General features: G+C 23.2%; 1 protein-coding gene across 1 annotated transcript; it reads right to left on the bottom strand.

Moving 5' to 3' along the window:
* Window positions 1–257: 257 nt before the first annotated feature.
* Window positions 258–3,681, bottom strand: LOC145844186 (uncharacterized). Its single transcript, XM_082951556.1, has 3 exons — window positions 3,239–3,681; window positions 3,034–3,113; window positions 258–1,641 (listed from the first exon to the last, which is right to left on the bottom strand). Exons 1-3 carry the CDS (start codon window positions 3,632–3,634, stop codon window positions 702–704), a joined length of 1,416 nt encoding a protein of 471 aa, XP_082807682.1. The 5' UTR covers window positions 3,635–3,681; the 3' UTR covers window positions 258–701.
* Between the last annotated feature and the right edge of the window lie 16,153 nt (window positions 3,682–19,834).

The following is a 19,834-nucleotide window of genomic DNA, read 5'->3' as shown; positions in this document are numbered from 1 at the left end:
AACTTTATACTATTTTTATTTAAGTTGTTTTTTAATAACTTTTAATAATCTCTGAAGGAATTTAAAAAACGATTTAAACAAAAAAAAAATATTTCAAAGTGAATAACCTAATCAACAACAACGATTTATAGAGTTATTGAACGGTGTTTAAAAGTTACTGAAGTAAAGCCTATTTAAAAGTAGACACTTAAAAAATAAAAGACGTTTTATAAGAAACTTAGTTTAACTTTATTAAACTTTACAACTATTTTAGCACACAAAAAAACTGTTGATGTTGTTTTTATATTAGTCTATTTTAAGCTTTTATAAAGTTATAAGAACTTAAAACTAATTTAATCTGAAAGACTTACTAAAAAATACGAAGAATCTAAATTAAATACATTGTGTGATTTGTTTAATTTTAACAATAAACCCACAAATGTTACAAAAGAGTCACAAAACTAAAATAACGTATGAAGTCCGGACTAAGGCATAAAACTTACTGCAACTTTGAAGGTTTTTGGTCAACATTAAAATTACATTTACTTTTGTGATTAAATTAAGATTTGTTAGAAATATATATACAATTTAAAATCATAGAATGCGACATTAATCTTGGTAGTCATTTCCATAACTATCTATCAAACGTTTTTTGATAAGGCAAGTAATAATGAAAACTATACACAGAAAAAAGTCAATTAAATTCACGTATTTACATTCGGCTACTGATGCATTACAGTATTACTTTGGGGACTTTCCGAGTTTTGCGAAAACGGTCGTTTCATATTATGAAAGTTTTGCTGTGGACAAACCTCGTACGGATGGTACCTGAATTCCTGAAACTGGTATCCTGAGTTGTGAGGTGAATACTGGTTTGTATCAGGGTAAAAGCAATCTGAATTTCGTGTTTCGTTTGAAAGAGAAACTGATTGAATTGTTTCATGATTGTTCAAACTAGGTGAGTGATTAAACTTAAAATACTCATAATGCTGATTGCTAAACCCTGTTGGATATGCAGATTGAATTGGCACAGCTTGAAAATCATTTGTAGCTGGACTATTTAGCATCTCTATTTTGATAGAAGAAGTAATACTGTTTGTTGGAGTAGAAACAGGCAACTCACAACTTCTGAGATTGTTATTGCATAGGGAATTTCCCATATCTACAAAAGAATTACTGCATGAAAAAGATACTGAACAACCGTTGAATGAAGAAAAAGCAACTGTATTGGGGCTTTCAAGAGAAAAACTCCCGCTGTTGACACTATTTCTGTTTAATTCGACTGTTGAACTGGAATTTGCTGGAAAATAACTAATTTGCATAATTTCCTGGAAGTTTTCGGGCGAATTTTGAACTGGGTCTGTAGGAGGAAGATTATTTAATGGAGACGTTTCGTTGCTGCATATTCGCATTCGATCTTCGTTTGTTGACATTATTCCGCTGTCTTCAGCCGCAGATTCACACGTCTTTTCTCCTGATTTGTTTTTAGCGGATTTTCTTGTAATTTTTGGCGCACTTTTTAATTTTCCTTCTACGCTGCTCGATTTAGAAGTTTTTCTTCGTCTGGGCTGGTATTTGTAGTCGGGGTAATCTTTTTTGTGTTTTATTCTCAGCCTTTCTGCTTCATCGACAAAAGGCTTCTTGTCAGCATCGCTTAACTGCCTGTAAGTATTTTGAAGTTTGAAAACTAAAAATGAATATAGTTTACTTCATGTATCACTTGAAAAATTAAAGTAAAACAACGAAAATGAGCAATAAAAAGAAATATAATTCTAAAATGTTCATCGCTTGTTTAAATGAAGAATTATGTTTAAGTTTAAAATGGGAATAAAACCACTTGATCATATTATGTTCCGTTTAGTGTACTTACTAAAGGCTTCAATAATCAAATGTTGTGCACTAACTTTTGAAACAAAACATTATCGTCACAATTTTCTAGGAAATACCTTATTATTTTCAAACTTGAAGTTTCAAACTTATAAAATTTTGGTTATTTTTTGTAATTTATAGTATTTTATTTTGAATATGTAATAAAGTAAACATGAACAAAACTTAGATTGTTATTTAGATTCTTTTAGCTTTATATAAAAATATTATGGTTTTCAAATAAAAATTATGAAGATAATGAAAGATATTTGATAGATTTTCTTGATAGTTTAGTTTGAAACTCTCTATAAAAGTATTTCATCCTTTTTATCACTTAAAAAACCCTTAAAAAACTTGCCATATTATAAAAATAACCCAAGTTTTGTTTAAGGATTTATCTTATTAAGAAAGATGTTATCTAATTTGTACGTCATTTAAAAACACTTTGCATCGTTTATTACATTAAATTTGACATTGAAATATTTTCAAATGCTTAAATTTTCAACTAGTGGTAAATAAAACTCGATAAGCTAAATATTTCTAAATTTGTAAAAATAGTTTCGTCAAAACTTTACCAGAAAAATAAAAACAAAGTTAATGTTAAAAGCTGAAAATATTATTTTTTGTTCTCAATTATTCAGAAAAAAGGAAATTTTTGTATAACTCACATGATATTCCTTTAAACTATAATTAGATCTGTACTTATTTGGTTTTAATGTATTCAAGTCTTCAAAAAAAGTTAAAGTTAAATAATGTAATGATTTAAATTATTATTTTGACTTATCATACCAGCGAAAAAATGCCAACTCGTTTATAAAATCTTCAAATTGGAATTTTAATGCCCTATTGACGATTGAGATATTGAATTTTGTTACAAATAAATTTACTAGCTTTGTTTTGCTCACTAATTGTAAAAATATTTGAATTTTTAAAATTGAAAAACGTTCATTTATTTTATCATTAATATAGTTTATCAAGTTTTCAGGTTTATTTTATAGCATTCTTGTAACAAACAATGTTTGAAATGTTTTTGTTTAAATCAGTATTATTTACATTTGTTTCAATGTGAAACCACTTTACGTAAAATAACTTAATCTAGTTAGTACAACTTAAAATTTAAATAAGAAAAAGGATATAAATAGTGTTAAAAAGAATAAACTATAGTTTAAATAATCAATAAATTCGTACCTCCACAATTTTCCAAGAGTTTTGCTAAGTTCTGCATTATGTAAGTGAGGGTATTGATCTGCCAATTTTCTACGGGCAGCCTACTAACAAAATAATTATGACTGAAAACACTAGCTGTGTTACTAACATATTTTATAACTAGTTTTTATATTTATAGTATTTATATATGCTAAAAACAAACACTACTTTTAATTTTTTTACTCACTTGAGCCCAAACCATGAATGCATTCATCGGTCGCTTGACGTGAGGTTTGACCTTTTGACCTCCGTTCAACTTGGTTGGCATGGAAACCAAGGTCCAATCGTAACCCTTCAAAACATTGCTGACAGCTTCCTTAATGTCCAAGGAGCCTTCTGAGATTTTGTCAGTGACATTACTACTGTTTGATTTGTCATTTCTATTGTTCAAACTATCATTGAACTGTTCATAATTTGTTGGTGTCTTTTTAGTTGCGTAAATCTCCATTTTCTTATCTTTAGCTGTAAAACTATCACGTTCTTTTGATGTAGTTTTGTTTAAAAGTGTCATTTCTTCGTTCATTATAGATCTTGAATCTGACAAATTTCTGTCTAATTTTTTCACTTCCCAGTAACGATTCATCTGAAATAAATCAACAAAAATGTTTTATACTGAAGATCAAACACAACTTATACGCATCAAACAACTGGTAAAAGTTTGCTACGTTTCACATTTTTAACATGATTTGCCTTTTTCTTAATTTTCTACTTTTTTCCCTTATGAAACCTTTTTTCTTTTTTCTGCACTTTTTCTAAACTTTTTTCGAAACAGTTTACAAACTTGGTTTTAACTGCAATATATTGTTAATTGTGACTTTATTGTTTTAATAAGAATTCTACGCAATTACCTCTAGCTTCAAAAAATCAAAGTAAATAAAATTTTACATGAAATATAAAAAATAACTGCTTAAAAACGTCGTTTATATTGTACATTGTTAAATTATAAGTTATATTATTTATAGATGTGAAAGTAAAGACTAAAAAAAGCTTTTTATTTTTAGGGTATCTTTAAAAAAACACGTTTCTTAAATTACAGTAAAAACTTATAGTTCACCAGTAATTTTATAACGCAGTAAAATATATATTAGTAGTTTAAACATGTAACTAGAAGTGATTTAAAACTTCTAGTTAACTTAAAAATTGTAATTTTAAGTTTTTTTTAACTTTGTTTATTGTAGTAACAAGCAGAAGTTTTACAACGTTTTTGTGTGTTTTTTTTTGGTTATTAAAAATATTGTACTATTTTGTATTCAAGCACTTTTATTACAAGCTTCACTAGGTACATATTGTATTATTATGAAAAAACTTCAAGTAACTAAAAATTAACATCTACACAAATGGATTTTTTACAGGGGTAAAATTCATTTAGTAACAATTCTATATTTAAATCTTATTATTTTAAATCAAATAGTTTATTTTACGTAATAACGTCAAGATTAAAAAATGTAAAAACTATGTTAATGATTACTTATACTTTTATAATTAAAAGCGGAAAATTATATCAATTACCAAAAAATGTACTTTTGATCTAATTTTTTTTTCTTTATTGCTGCTTGTGTCATTATTTTTTAATAGTTATATATTAAACTTCAAACGGTTTTTTTTATAATCTTTTAACACCTTGCTGATCTTTTTTATTTATTTTTTATAACAGAACTATCACGTCTTTAGGTCAGCAAACTTCTGTTTACAATAAATATAACCTTCATGCAAAATAACCTGATTATAAAACTACAACATTAAAAACTGCAATAATATTTTGTTAGGTTTAAGCCATAACTGTATTTTATGTTTAAAAGTAATTTTTTTAATTCGAAGTTTGAAGTTTTGTCTAAATAATTTAAAATAAGAGCGATGATTAATTTATTTTTGAAGCTTTATATTCTAAAAAATGTAACAAAAAAAATAATTTTTCAGACAGTTTGCTTAAATAAATTAATTGTAACTGTCTAGTTACAATACTTCTGAACAAAAGAGTTGTTTTAATAGAAGAAAGTTATTTTACTAAACAACTAGACAAACTATACTATTGATTAGTTTTATTTTCTGTTTTATATAATACAGTTAGATTAACCATAATCTTGTAAGTACCTAACAAGATCTTTCAGAGAACATTTCAATACTGATTTAATTACAGATACTTTCAACTATTTCACTTGTAAAAAAAATTAAATATCAATATTTACTATTTTTACTTACAAAGTTATAAATTTTTCTACAAAAATTGTTTTGTTTTTGATTTTGTTACTTCTTATGCAATAAAGTAAGATCAATTTTTATATAAAAACACTTTAATCTATTTATTTATATTAATCTACTGTATTTCAAAGCTTTTTAAGTTCTAGCTACGTAAATTCAATGCATCTAAAAAATAATAAAAAAAGTTTCAACTTTGTTTTTCCCAAAGCATTATTTTTCTTTTTACACAATATTAAAAGAAACTAAGGTTAAGTTTTCAATTGATACTCAAATTTTTATTTACTAATACAGGTCGTGAGCTCATTGTCTTATATTCAAAATAAAATACTTTTAACATAAAAAAACGTTATAGATAGACATGTCACGTCATTTAATAAATACCAACCTTACATTACATCTGACAAAAGTTTTAAATTAAAAAATTTCTAATAGTGATTAAAAAAAAGTATCATGACAATAAAGTTTAGCTCAAAACAGATGTAATAAATTTCTATCAGAATTAATTTACTTTTTTGTAAACCAAAAATAAATCAAGAAATATGTAAATACGTAAGTGAGTTTATATTTAACTATGTTAAAGCTAATAAATAATATAATTAATTAGATGAATATATATATTTTTTTAATTTAAAATATTTTATAAATAAAGCGTGATGATCGTTATGTTTGAAAACTTGTTAAAAACAAGACCCCTTTAGTTTTGTTAATTTATGAATGGATAGTATTTACGACTTGATATAGAAACTGATCTCAGAAACTTGAAAATTAATTATGTCAGTACAAAAACTGAAAAAAAAACTTAAGACTTTATATTTAAATTAACAAACAACTTTTTAACTAGTTTTTTAAGTAGTTTGTCTAGAAAAATATTAGCTAATATCGCAAAAATAATATTTTAAATAAAACTTTAAGATGTATTTAAAAACTTTTGAATTGATATATAATTTAAAACAATTAATTTTAACTTAAACGGAAAAATGTAAGTTTTAAATATTTGAGTTCATCTGGTTGTAATTTAATCAAGTTAAAACTATTAACTTCACAATTACATACTTTTTACACCTGTAAAAAAAATTATTTACTTCTTCTACGTTTTGACGACAAACCTATTTATAGTAAAATAACGTAACTGCCGGTGTTTTTAAATACAAAAGTATCAATATAGAATATTAAAATTGTTTGAAAATAGAAAAATGCACCTGCTTTGACCAAAAAATATTAAATTTGTAACCTCATATTTTGAATTGATACTTTTCAAACCGGATATATTTATTTGATATGATTTAATTTTTCAAATGTGTCAATCAAATGTATTTATATTTGATGTGGGTTGAATGATGTAATAAATTCTACGTTAACGATACGTTTTTATTTAAACTTGATGGCCAACTATGTTTTACCATTAAATAATTTTACCAATGGTTTTCGAAGTTTTTATAAACAAGTTCCATTTAATATCAATAGATTTATTTAAAATAATAAAAATTGTAAACTGACTGTAGTAATTATTTTTATAATTGTTCATATTTTATTTTTAAAGAATAATTACCTCTTTTATCAAAAAAAAAAAGAATATTTTTGTGGAAAAAAAAAGATTATTCTAAAATTTTTTTGTACATTTAATTAATACGTTCAAAAAAAATTAAACTAATAAAGTGTCAAAATTTTTCATTTACTTATAGACATAACACAATAGCATTTGTTTTATGATACTATTTTAAACTTTACACAGAAAATCAAACAAAAGTGTAAGTTGTGTTTTTGCAAGTTATTTTGTTAAAACATTTTATTTGTAGGAAAGTTTTCAAAATGTAACAGTTATGTGTTATAAAAATATCAATAAGTATTTTCTCTTCGATGAATTACAGACGAACAAAATGTTTAGGTTCGTATTTAGATGAAATTTTTGTATAAAATTTGCAATAATTTCCGCTAAAAAGATAATTTTTATTACATTAAGTTATATTAGGATTTCTTTTTAGTTAAACGAAAAGTATGAACATAAGCTTCGTTAACAAGTGTGTCAGATAAGTTTTAACATTTATAAAATTTCCCTTACAAACCGTATTTGAAACTTAAATTTACTAGATATAGCTTTAGAGAAATCATTAAGATAAACAAAATAAGTGTTTTCTTTAAGTTTTACTAAATAAACAATTTTTTCACTAAAAAATTCCCTAAACACTATACTCCACATAATTTCCACAAATATAATAAATTTAATAAGTATGTATAGATAAACTTACTTTTTTCTGATATATTGTGTGTTGTTATTGATATACTTAAAACTGATTGAATTGTTTTTGAAGTAATTGTATTAAATTAAAAACTAAAACTAAGTTTGTCAATCACATAGTACAAAAATAAAAAAAAAACTAATATTAGTTTATGATTACTTTAAAATTATTTTTTTTTTTTAATTATTAAAAGATAAATGTAACTATCTCAAAGTCTAAACAGTTTATTTGACAAAAATATTTATTTGAAACTTACAGAAGTGTTTGCACAATTTTCAAAACTTAATAATCGTGTATAACAAAACTTAAAGGGATGTTTAATTTGTACTTTTCAATTATTTTATGATCAAAACTTAACTTTTTTGAGTAAAGTTGAACTAAATACCTTAATTATATCCTTAAAGGCTTTTAGTTCAAAGTTTAACCTTTTAATTACATTTACCATGAAGAACAAACAGAATAAATCTAATTAGTGGAGACAGTATGTGTAAAAATCATAGTGTCAAAAAAAAAGAAAATATATTCAAAATGAAAGAACTTTTTGTAGTTAAGTAACACAGTTGTAAAAAAATGTAATAATGTTTAAGTTCGTTTAGTGATATTTACCTGTTACTTTACAGTAAAAACAATAAATTTATAAAAGCCTCTTCAAAGTAGTTTTTAGAGATATAATTTGATAAAATGCATCTAGATAGTTCAAAATTCGTGTAATCGTTTCAACATCGATGTGATAAAATATTTATACGATTCACCGATAAAAAGTTAACAATATAAAAAAAAAAACAGTTTTCATGGCAACCATTTATTAGTTGTCATGCAACTTACTGACGTACTTTGTCTTTTACTATCGTTTTCCAATAAATCAGATTTCGAATGTGCTTAAGGTTTTGTAACAAAAAAAAGTTACCTAGTATAACAATGTGATAAATTCATTTTAGATAAATACGAAAACATATAAAACTTTTAAATTAAGTTAAAACCGCTTAATGCACATTGGAAATAACTAATCAGCTAAATTATTTTGTATGGAAAGTTGTATAAAAAGTCACAAATAAAGTATTTGAAGTCAAATCTTAATTGTATTCTTAACGCATAAGTCAGGTAAAGTTTTATAAAGTACAGATTATGTAGTTTATTTTTAAATTTTTAGTTTTTGAAATGATTTTTTTATTCATATATATAATATGCAGTGTTCAAACTTTTATAAACTTAAACGGTAAAAAATAATTATCAATCAATTAAAACGCTTGATTTAATTTTATCACTACGTTTTGCAACGAATTTTGAAAACATAGATTTTAGTTGAAATTTTTTTTCATTTAGTCGTTTAGGTTTCAACACTTTTACAAGTTTGTGCTAGACTGGATTTGAAAAAACTTAAATGCAAAAACAAATCCGATTTATTTTAACTTGAGCGTTTCACTCAACAACTGACATTTTTAGTAAGTCTTAATTAGGTTTTTAAGTATTTCGTACAAAGTTCACTGATTTCGTGAGGCTGTATATTTTAGGTAAGAATGTTTTATATTTAAAATAAAAAAATTTGAAATGTAAGCTAGTACAGCAAAACAACTGATCAAAACAGCATAAAACTATTAAATACTTTTTCTTACCATCTGTTATCTACTTTTTTCTATAGATATTTAACGAATTAAACTACTTTAAAACTTCATTTACTTCAGTAAAATAGTTTTAAAAACAACATTTAACTAGTTTCCAAAATAAGCTATATTGTTCTTGATCAATATCTTTATTATTTTTGCACATCAAAAGTTCGAAAGAATTTACTAAATAAATTGAATTAAATAGGAAAGACTGTTATTTCTAAGAATCATTGTGTTTTAAAACTTTTTATGTCAATTTCGTTATATATTAGTAAAAGGTTATTTGCATAAAGTAAATGTGAGGTACTTCGAATGACCGTCTCGAAGAAATCATTTATAAACAAACAAACGCATTTCAAATAAACTGTATGACGAATAGGTCTTAAGCCCTAACAATAGTCTATTTTAAGTTAATAAACACTTACAAATTGAAATCAAATTTTCATAACATAAAGATGATGCTCAGTTTTATGCTTTCAATGGACGTACTTTATAAAATTTAATTATATTTTAGTGTTTGTTTATCAAAAAGTTGTGTTAACATTAGTTTTGGAAAGTTTTGTATAAGTTATTATAGCTTATAATTGTTTTAATCACTGTAGTTTTGTCGTGGTAATTCTGACAAAATAGTTTATTAGTTTTCTTTTAAGTACATTAGTTTGTAAAAGTACTTATAAACAATTTTTTATTCTTTAGGATTTAGTTATAGAACTTACAATTAAAGCATATATTAGTTAACTTGTTTGTTCAATGTTTTATATTTATTTAGCTGTAAAAGATTTTCATTAAAAAATTTTAACGAGGTTTTTTTTTTCGCTGCTCTTGATTACAATGCTTTTGACAGTTTTTGTCTTCTTTTCAGACAAGTTTTCTTTTTTACTTCATCTAATTTAAAATACTGACCTAGATTATTTTAGCTAGGATTTAATTAGTTTAGTAGTTCAATCTTACTTTAATGCACGACTGAAATTATAAAATGTGCAAAAACTTATTTATAATAGAATTAGTTTTAAAAATAGATTAAATACTCACATACCGACAGTTAAATCAAAAATTACATAAGTTATTGACTTGAATGACCTCTTCATGTTAAACACTGATTAAACGCAAGTTTTTAGAACTTTTTAAACCTTTTTTTTAATTGCTCAATACTAAAACTTAAAAGCAACAATCTTAATATATTCTAAAAAAAAACTAGTCGATTGTTTTCAAGTTTTTTATTATTCTAAACATCGAGTTTGTCTATAAAAATCTAAATTGAATTGTATTTACAAGTAAACTTTCGGTACTTATAACTAACCATGAGCTTTATAAATATCCTGTTAAAATATTAAACTTCGTTGCACTAATTCTAGTGTTTGTAAATGTAACAACACTGAATAATGAAGAAAAAGTTTATAATAAATGTATGATTAGTGTCACCATAATTTTCAAAGATTTAATCCAAAACACTATGATTTAGAATCATTTTCAGCTTGATTATATTTAATTTATAAGTTTTTTCTCATTGTTTGAGATAAATACATTATGTAAATACAAATATGTAAAAACCTTAAATGTAGTATTATTACAGTTTTAAGTAGTTTACTAGGTTAATATTTTAAAAAGATTAAACTTGTAAACAAATCTATCATATAAACTTAATTAGTAGCTTTAAAAAGTATAATATAAATTTAAAATAAGTTTATTTAAAAATTAATTGATCAGTCTTAAAAATTTTGATAAAAACCTACAAAAGTATTTACAATATACATATTTTTAAATAAAACTTAAAAAAGTTTTAAACTTTTCTTCAAACTAGTGTTACACTATTTGAAAAATAGTTTACATAACTTATAAGCCTACATAAAACTTATAGATACGAGTTTATTTACAACTTGCATAAGGTTATTGAAAATCGTTTTATTATAAGTTAAACTTTACTTATATTTTTAATTTGTAAAAAATTTAATGTTTTTCTTACTTTTACAAAAAATATTCATTTAATTAAAATAATTCTATTGTAACAGAAAGTTAGCAAGTTTTTATTTCTTATGTAAAATACTTTATTTTTCATATGTCACAATAATTAGGCGCCATTTAGTCGTTTTAAGTTCATCGTATCCGTATAAACTTGTTAATTTTGTTTAGATATCAAAAATGGTTTTATGGACGTAACTATTTTTAGTTAGATATTTAAAAATGATTATGTATAACTCAATATGTATCATAAACTAATCAGTTTTTAGCAAGCTTATTCTGACGATGTGCTAAATGAACTTAATTAATAAACTTCCGAACATTTAAAGTTTGAGGGATTAGGGTTTAAAAAATAAGAACTAGAAAAGAGACAGAACTTTTAAAATAATATAGAAAATACTTTTTTTCTTATATAAGTTCTACCTAAAGCAGTTTATTTGCAAAATCAAAGTAAGTGTTTTTGCAATATCATAGATGATTTTATTTTGATTTAGAAAAGAGTTCTACATAAGCTATTTTATACCGCTTCAAAATAAAACACGTAGCCCTTTTATTTCTCATAGCTTGAACATGTTTTCAACTAAGTATAAGTTAAATGTATTACTTAACATAAAAACGTGACGATTTCATTTCAAAGTTACTTGAAAATAATTTTATAAAATTTCCAAAAACTGAAAGGTTTAATTTGGTTTTACTTCACGTACAACCACGCTTAAGTCTTCTAAAAATATTTAAGCATAAAATAAGTATAAATAAAACAATCAAACTTTAGTTTTCTTCAGCTGTTAAAAGTTTTATTTTTTTATAACATTATTGTATTTAATTTTACTAATGGTTTTAGAGTTTTTTTATGAAATTGTTTCAGAACTTAATACCACCTTTTTATACCATAAGATTTATATTTGTAAAAAAACGTCAGATTTAGCTTTGATAATATTGATAGCTTGACAACACTTTAATTTTTAAGTGTACCAACAAACACTTATAACAAACTTTTTATTACCAGCTGAAAATTAATATACTTGTGTATATGTAAATACTTTGATTAAATCTTTGTTTTTTTATTAGTAAAATTTTGTTAAAATCAAAGAAAAACATTATATTTTATGTCAGTAGTAAACTTTTAGAACGGCGATTTTTTGTTTTCTTCGGTTTACAGAATTACCGCAATTAAAAGTAATGGTTGCTCTTTTCTTTAAATAGTTAGTGTATTTGTACCTTTTTTATGTTTTCAATTACGTTTCATTTTTCTTACTTAATAATAGTTTTAACATAGTTTAATGTTAAAGAATTTGACAACCAATTGTTCTGAACTTTCTCGACAAATGACAGAATCTGGACTTGTTTTTAGATAACATTTTTGATTTACACTTGACACTAAACATTGATCAAAATGATAAACTTTACTTGATAAATTCCTTTCGGTTTAAAAGTTAGATAAAATGAAAAATTCAACTTAAACTTCCCTATATGTATGTATGACAGGTTTTAAAATGTTTAAAACTTGTTTTAAAAAACTGCTTTTTAAAACTGTCAACAACGAAAACACTTGGTTTAACAAAAGGAATGTTTTTATATATATTAAACAACCTAGTTAGTTTACTTAATCTAAAAACCGAAAGTTCCCTCTAATAGAAAGTTCCACATTATTGCTATCAATATGATAATTTTTACTAGTATATTTAAATATATTTACTTTTTGTCGATAAATGATGTATGTTTATTTTTATCAATATTAACTATTAGTTTCAAAATTTATTTATAATGTAAAAACTAAGTATTTAAAAACATATTAACGTCTATGTTTTTTATAATAAACTGTACCAATTTATGTTAAGTTTGCGTTAATTCTATGAGAAAAACAAGTATTTTTTAAAGTTCAATGGCATAAAAATCTTAATTATATCATAAAATTCGTAATTCAAATTCAAGCTTTAAATTACATTTGATGTGTATAAAAACACAATAAATATAACTACTGGTGACAGTAAGTGTAAAAATAATCTAAAGTATGACATTTTAAAAACTATAACTGCAAACTTTTTTTATATGTTAGGATAATTTTAAGATCCGAACCTGAACTTTTTTTATTGAATGTTTAAAAAAACATACCTCTTAATGGTTTTATCGGTATTTATTTTTATATTTACCGAAGATTTTCTATATAGCAAAGCATAAACAATTTGAAAAACTGCTTTAAAGAGTTTTTGAAAGTATAATTTTATAAAAAGCTTCTAAACAAAGAAAAAATCGCGTAATCGGTTCAAAATTGTCGTGTTAAAATATTTGCATGGGGTCATTGATATTACTTAACGACAAAAAATGAGTTGGCATGGAAACAAATGGTTTCAAGTCGTCATGCAAATTAAAGAAGTATTTTTCAATGTTTTGTTTAAGGTAAACAACAAAAAAAATAAATAACTTTAATCTTTACAACTAACCTAAGACTTTTTTTTTTAAACTTTATTTTATTCTAGACTTATTTTATTGTTATGAAATTTCAAAAACTTAAAGTTATAAATAAAGTATTAAAATTAAAAATAATTTCTAATTAAATGTTTAAAGGTTATTAAAAAATGATCTATTGGATAAGAATTTCGTTATTTAAGAAATTCAAAATATCGAAAACAAGTCGAATATGGAAAACATAATTTTTTCTTCTAATTTAGAAATTTACAGCTGATTATGGTTAAAATGATTACTATACAAATATATTATTCAGACCAACGACTTTCTATTTCCTCTTACACAATTAATTTTGTTTCGTGGAACCATTTATAGTTATTTCGTTTTTATTTCATATAAAATGTTTTTATACATAATATGGAAATTGCAAATTTTTTAATACACATGTTTTGATAAGTATATTAAGAGCTTATTTGAACAACAGCCTTTATAAATAAACCTACTTTTAATATATAAAAACAAACTATAAAGTATAGAAAGAAAAAGTTTTAAAATTTTAAACATCAAACGACCTTTTACAAATCGAAAACATTTTTGGTAATAATGTACAGTAAAATCTTTGTTTGCGAATACTTTATATATAAATATTTTTTTAAATATTTTTACTTTTATGTAGTGAATGAGTATTAATGTATCATCTAACTGGCTAAAATAATTAAAAATAATATAATTTTTCTGTGTGCGTTGTGGAAATAAGTTAAACTATACCTATTTAGAGTTGAAAAAATACTTTTTCAAGCAAATACTCAAACCTTAATTTTAATTGTTTTTGCAATTAGAATTTTATCGATTTATATTATACTGCATCATTTTGAGATTCAACGAAATCTGTTTAACTATCCGTCATACTTAATACATAAGTTAAATACTTTATAAAGATACTTTATGAATTTGATGTTCATCTATTATGATCTTTTTATCAAGTAAAAATGTTTCTTAAATGGCTATTGTGCTCAGAAAAAGGAAATGTTTTTATTAGTATCAAATCTAAAGTAAACACAATAGTTTAGTATTAGCAACACTTGAATTTATTTATGTTATCGTTAATTTTTGTATTTTTTTATATTCGTAGTTATTTCTCATAATTATTTGCCGTATTTATATAACCTTTTGAAATTGGAAAGAAGTTTTTAAAAGTAGAGTATAATTTAGACTTTAGAAATAAAAAAGTTGATAAAAACATAATTTTAACTTGGTTGTTAAAGTATTGTGATATGAAGAAATAACACTTAATTTGTTTTTTAATTTATTTATCTACAATAAGATGTTTTACTTAATTTAAATTTTAAATAATGGTGGTCAACATATAATTGCCAAAAATTGTTTATTAAGTATTATGTATCAAAAATGTTTTTGTTTTTTTATTTACAAAAGTACAAAAAAGATTTGCTAAAACTGTACAATCTAATTTAAGTACTATCTTTATCATTAAATAAAAAAAAATATATTAAAAGTTATCCAATTTATAAAATAAAATGCATTTTTTTTTAATAAGTACGGGCTAAAATAAAAAGTCAATTTTTTTTTAGTTTTATTTACCAAAGTCGTTAGATTAAACTCATGCTTTTAGTTGCATTCTTAAGGTAAAAAAAGATTAACACTAAATACATAAATCTTTAAAGTAGTCGAAAAACAAAAAAGTAAAAAAGTTTATGTAATTTTGTATTTTTAACTTATTTATCACGTAAACCTGAGTCGGCAGTCTTTTATAAGTTACAGGACATTTTCAAAAACAAAAATCTTCTCGCAAACCATATGTATGAAAATAAGTTTTACAATTATATTTCTAAATGTAAAGGTAATCAAAAAAAAAGAGTATTTTAAATAAAAACTTAGTAATAAAACTGTGATCAACACTTTTTTTGTTAATACAGCTCTACTAATTACTACTTTCAAGTAAAAATTATGGATTTATGATATACAAAATAGAGGTTAACGCACTTTTGGTTGAGTCGAAATGTACATTATAGGTCGCAATTTTTGTTCCCTTGACGTTAGTAAACCTTGCAATTAAAAGCAACCGTGACTTTTTATAAAGATCCTGTCAAGGTATTAAGTTTTATCAAATAAAATAGTGTTATTAATTCATACAAATTTTAAAACTAGGAATTCAAATATTTTTAGACTAATTATATAGTTAGCGTGACCAAATTAAAAAAAAAACAAAACTGTATTTCTATAAAATTCAGTGATTTTTAGTTTGAGCATTATACTTAAACATGAGTACATTGTGTATAAATTTTAAAACCTGCAGTATAAAATAAGTAATTTTCATTTAAAACTAACAGTATTAAATAAAAAAGTTATAAAAATTTAATTTAGATTGAATTCTAACTTAATAAATGTAGAACAGTTAAAATCAGTTGACTAATATACTGGTATACGTAAAACATTATTATAGAAATTTAAAAACGCAAATCTAACACACTTATCTAAAATTAGAACTTTAAAAAACCTATTAGCTTTTACAAAATTATGTTACTGATAAGATTGCTGAGTAATCGTACAGATAGTTGATCGAAACGATTTTTTTTATCACTTGCATTAAACTACTAAATGATTTTGTAAGAAAAACTAACAACCCTCAATAAAATGTGAATTTAACCTGCTCATATTTTACATACAAGGTAAAGTTTGCCTTTATCATAATCTTTGTACCACTAAAGTCTTAAAAAAAAAAGTTTTATAAAACTTATTTCAAGTGTTTATCTTACAACTGGTACAAAATTAGTAACTAAACAAATATAACTAGTATAACTTGTAAATTTCGTTCTTGGTATAAAATAATTAAAAGAAAAAACTAAGAACTCACTAAAATTATAACAATAAATAAAATAACCTGTAGTTTTTTTTTACGAGTTTTTTTTTCTTAATTCCTAAAATACTTAAAATTTCACAAACAGACTTTTTCTTTCATAAATATAATGAGTTTTTTTATTATCAAAATATTTATACAAAGTTGTTTTTTATAATTTTTAAGAAACTCTAATATATTGTTTTGCAAATATAATGAACAATAACAGCAGTAGTGCAAAGATGTCGGATGTACACATAAGAACTCTGTGAACTAATTTCATGTCGATCTATTTTAAGAGTATTTGAAAAATAAGTAAATTTAGTTAAAAGTCTTTGATTATTCATGTGTTTTATTTGCTGTTGTTACGTCATGATAATAAGGCGCCAGTTAGTCGAGTTAAAGTAAGTCAAATTGGCTTGACTTGAGTGCAAGGTTCAAATATTCGTCTAATTATTTAATCTTTTTTTAAAGTGGATTGAAGTTTTCTAAAAATAATCCTGTTACTTGCGTTACAAATTAAAAATGTGTTGAAATAATTTATCGTAAGCTAGTTAAAAAGTTTAATTTTATTTTTAAAAAATAAATTTAAAAACATTACATGGTAAATAAAATTTTTTGTCAGTTTTTAGGATGGATTGATGCTTGTAAGTAGAGCTTTGCTTAAACATTTAATGTACACTTGCTTAAATATTATTCAATGTGTAACTATTCAGATATATATATATATATATATATATATATATAAATATATATATATATACAGTTTTTAAATATTTTTTTTTTTAAATTCTATGATAACATCAACATATAAATGGTGCAAGTATTAGCGGTTTTTAAATTTAATTTAAAATTATTAAAGCTCTATTCAAGAAAAAAATATTTGGTTTTCATAGGTTATAATTTATAAATTTTTCAGTATCTATATTAAAATAAATTTTAATATAAATATGCAATAATTATACGTTTTGAACTTTTGATATTTTATTAATTTGTGTGTGCTTTCAAACTAAAGAAAATTTACTATTTATATTTAAAACATAATTGAACATATTAAAATATTTATATTTTTTTTAGCTTAAAAAGTAGTTTTTTATAATGAATGGGACATTACTATATTATAAAAATATGTTAATTTTCTTTCATTTATAATGTTTGACTTTTGGATTAGTAGAATTAACTGACTAATTACAACTTACCTTTGTAACTAAAAACAATATTTATTGGTTCTGTTGACAAAATAAGATAAATATTTTGTTAAATATAAAATTTATTTTAGATTTTTTTTCTATTCAGGACTTTTGTTTTGAAAAAAATAAAACTTAATTTTTTTTTTAAATCAAAGTAGTATAAAAGTTTATTTTTACAGTTGTTAACAGTTTTAAACTCAAGTTTCCTTTTTAATGTAACTAGTTAAAAAAAATATTCCTGTAAGTCAAACAAATAGTTTTATTTCAAAACTTTTTAAAGATTTTTAGTTGATAAAATTACAATTTTTATTCCTAACCATACACAAAATTAATGCATTCTAAGTAACACTTTAATGCGCAAAAAAAAAATCTTTAACAAAACTTTATTTAAAAAAAATCTATTTAGAGAAAACTGTTAAAGTTAAATTTAAAGAAAAAAATCGAATAAATTGTAAAAAAACTCAAAAACATTAAAGTTATAGAATTGTTTAGATTTTTTAAATGTTTTTTTTTAAATAAATTTATGTGAAACTCTACGGTAGCTACCAACATAAAAAAAACTATAAAGTAATAGTTTATAAACTAAAACAAATGTTATTTGTTGATTGTGACCTTGATGAACTCATATCACGTTACAGTTAAAATTTGTGTAACCATCTGAAAACAAATAAATATAAACTTCGAGGGAAATTGGTTATATTTGGAGTGATAGAAGTTGAGGGTTGTCGTTGTCACGGTAACGACCTTCTTAGTTTTATTCTGAAAGTCTTCTGTTTTGTTGGTAGGTGAACCTAGAAATTGGTTGTCATGGTAATTATAAAGTTAGTGGGTTGTATTAACTTGTATCGATCAAAGTTTTGAAACGGAAAATTAAACTTTTGCGTTTGTATGTTTAAGTTTGAATAATAAAATTTTTACGTACTAAAATATTCGCATAAAAACTTTAAATAATCTAAATTTTTTGGTGTTTCGAAGCTTCTTGTAATATCTTAAACTAGTATATATTAATTCAATTTTTTTCAGTTTATTAAGGCTTGTTATCTTTAAAAATTTATAAAACTAAACTTAAAAAATATCCTTGTTTTTGCTTAACAGTTTACAAAGAACGTTTTATTTTGGTGAAGTTAAAGAAAAAAAAAAACTAACTACTTTTTTGAATAAAACTATCAAAAATTTTTGATTTTGGAATGGTTAATTGTAATTAACTAATTTGTACATCACGAGAATATATTTAAACTTTCACTTTTACTTAAATTCTTTGAGTCAGCTTCAAATAATAATAATCTTATCGTTTAGTTTCCTGACAATAATCTAAAATTTGGTGTGACTCTTATTTGTTTGTTACGCTTCTATTTCGTTTAAAGTATGCATGAGTTAATGTTAAGTTGTATAGGTTTAACAGACAGAATACATGTATAAAACTTAACTAAAAGTTTAAAGTGACCAGAAAATCTTCCAGAATTTTTATAATAGTTTTTACGAAATTAACTTGTAAACTTTAAAGGTTTAAATAGCATAACGAAAAATCAAGCTGAGTAAACATTACATGAATAAATTATAAACTCAAAATACTTACGGTCTAATTTATCTAATACACGTGTTTTAAACACAAACGGAAATTAATGTAATTATAATGAGAGATAATCCATTAATAAATGACAAAAACGCTAATTAGTTTAATTCATAATAGATAAATCAATCTACATACTTTTTATAAAAGGGAAGATATAATTTGTTTTTATTTGTTTAAGTACGTTGAATGATGCTTGTTTGTTAAAAGTTTACACTTCCAAAAGTATGTTATCTTGTCTGTAAGATTTATGTAAACAATATATCGTTTTAGAATAAAATATAGTTTTTATAACATTAAGGTATAAGTGATTCAAGTCTTTATTATGAAAAATTAAGTTTTCATTGATAATACTTTTCCAAATTGGGTATTATCTAAATCAGCTTATTTAAAAAAATTCAAAGCAAATATAATTGCATCACCTTAAGTAATTCATTCCGACTTGAGAAAAGCTATATACTAAGGTTTAGGTAGTATAAGACTATTTTTATATATCAAGATGTCAGATAAAACTTGGAATCTTGAAGTATAAGGTCAGGTAACAACAAATAGTACATTTTAAGAGTTTTATCTTAAACACTTATTGATAAACTACAAAGCAAATGTGCAACTTTATAGATAGGTTGTTTTAATTTTGGAATACTATTAATATATAAAATCTATTTAATACAACAAGTAAAACCTCATAAATCAAAACGTAAAGCTTAAATAAATTTATCTTTCTAAAGTAACTAATTTGAATATAATTTAAAGTTGTTTAAGAA

The sequence above is a fragment of the Thalia democratica genome, chromosome 9 (assembly GCF_965202585.1).
Source record: "Thalia democratica chromosome 9, ktThaDemo2.hap1.1, whole genome shotgun sequence".
Lineage (NCBI taxonomy): Eukaryota > Metazoa > Chordata > Thaliacea > Salpida > Salpidae > Thalia > Thalia democratica.
This window is presented reverse-complemented; position numbering and strand designations above follow the sequence as displayed.

Bases quoted from the DNA above. Each gene is read 5' to 3' on its own strand.
- LOC145844186 (XM_082951556.1), bottom strand. From the start codon at position 3,634: ATGAATCGTTACTGGGAAGTGAAAAAATTAGACAGAAATTTGTCAGAT. The intron at 3,114-3,238 runs GTGAGTAAAAAA...TTTTGTTAGTAG, and splicing joins CATTCATGGTTTGGGCTCAA to GCTGCCCGTAGAAAATTGGC. The intron at 1,642-3,033 runs GTACGAATTTAT...AAATACTTACAG, and splicing joins ACTCTTGGAAAATTGTGGAG to GCAGTTAAGCGATGCTGACA.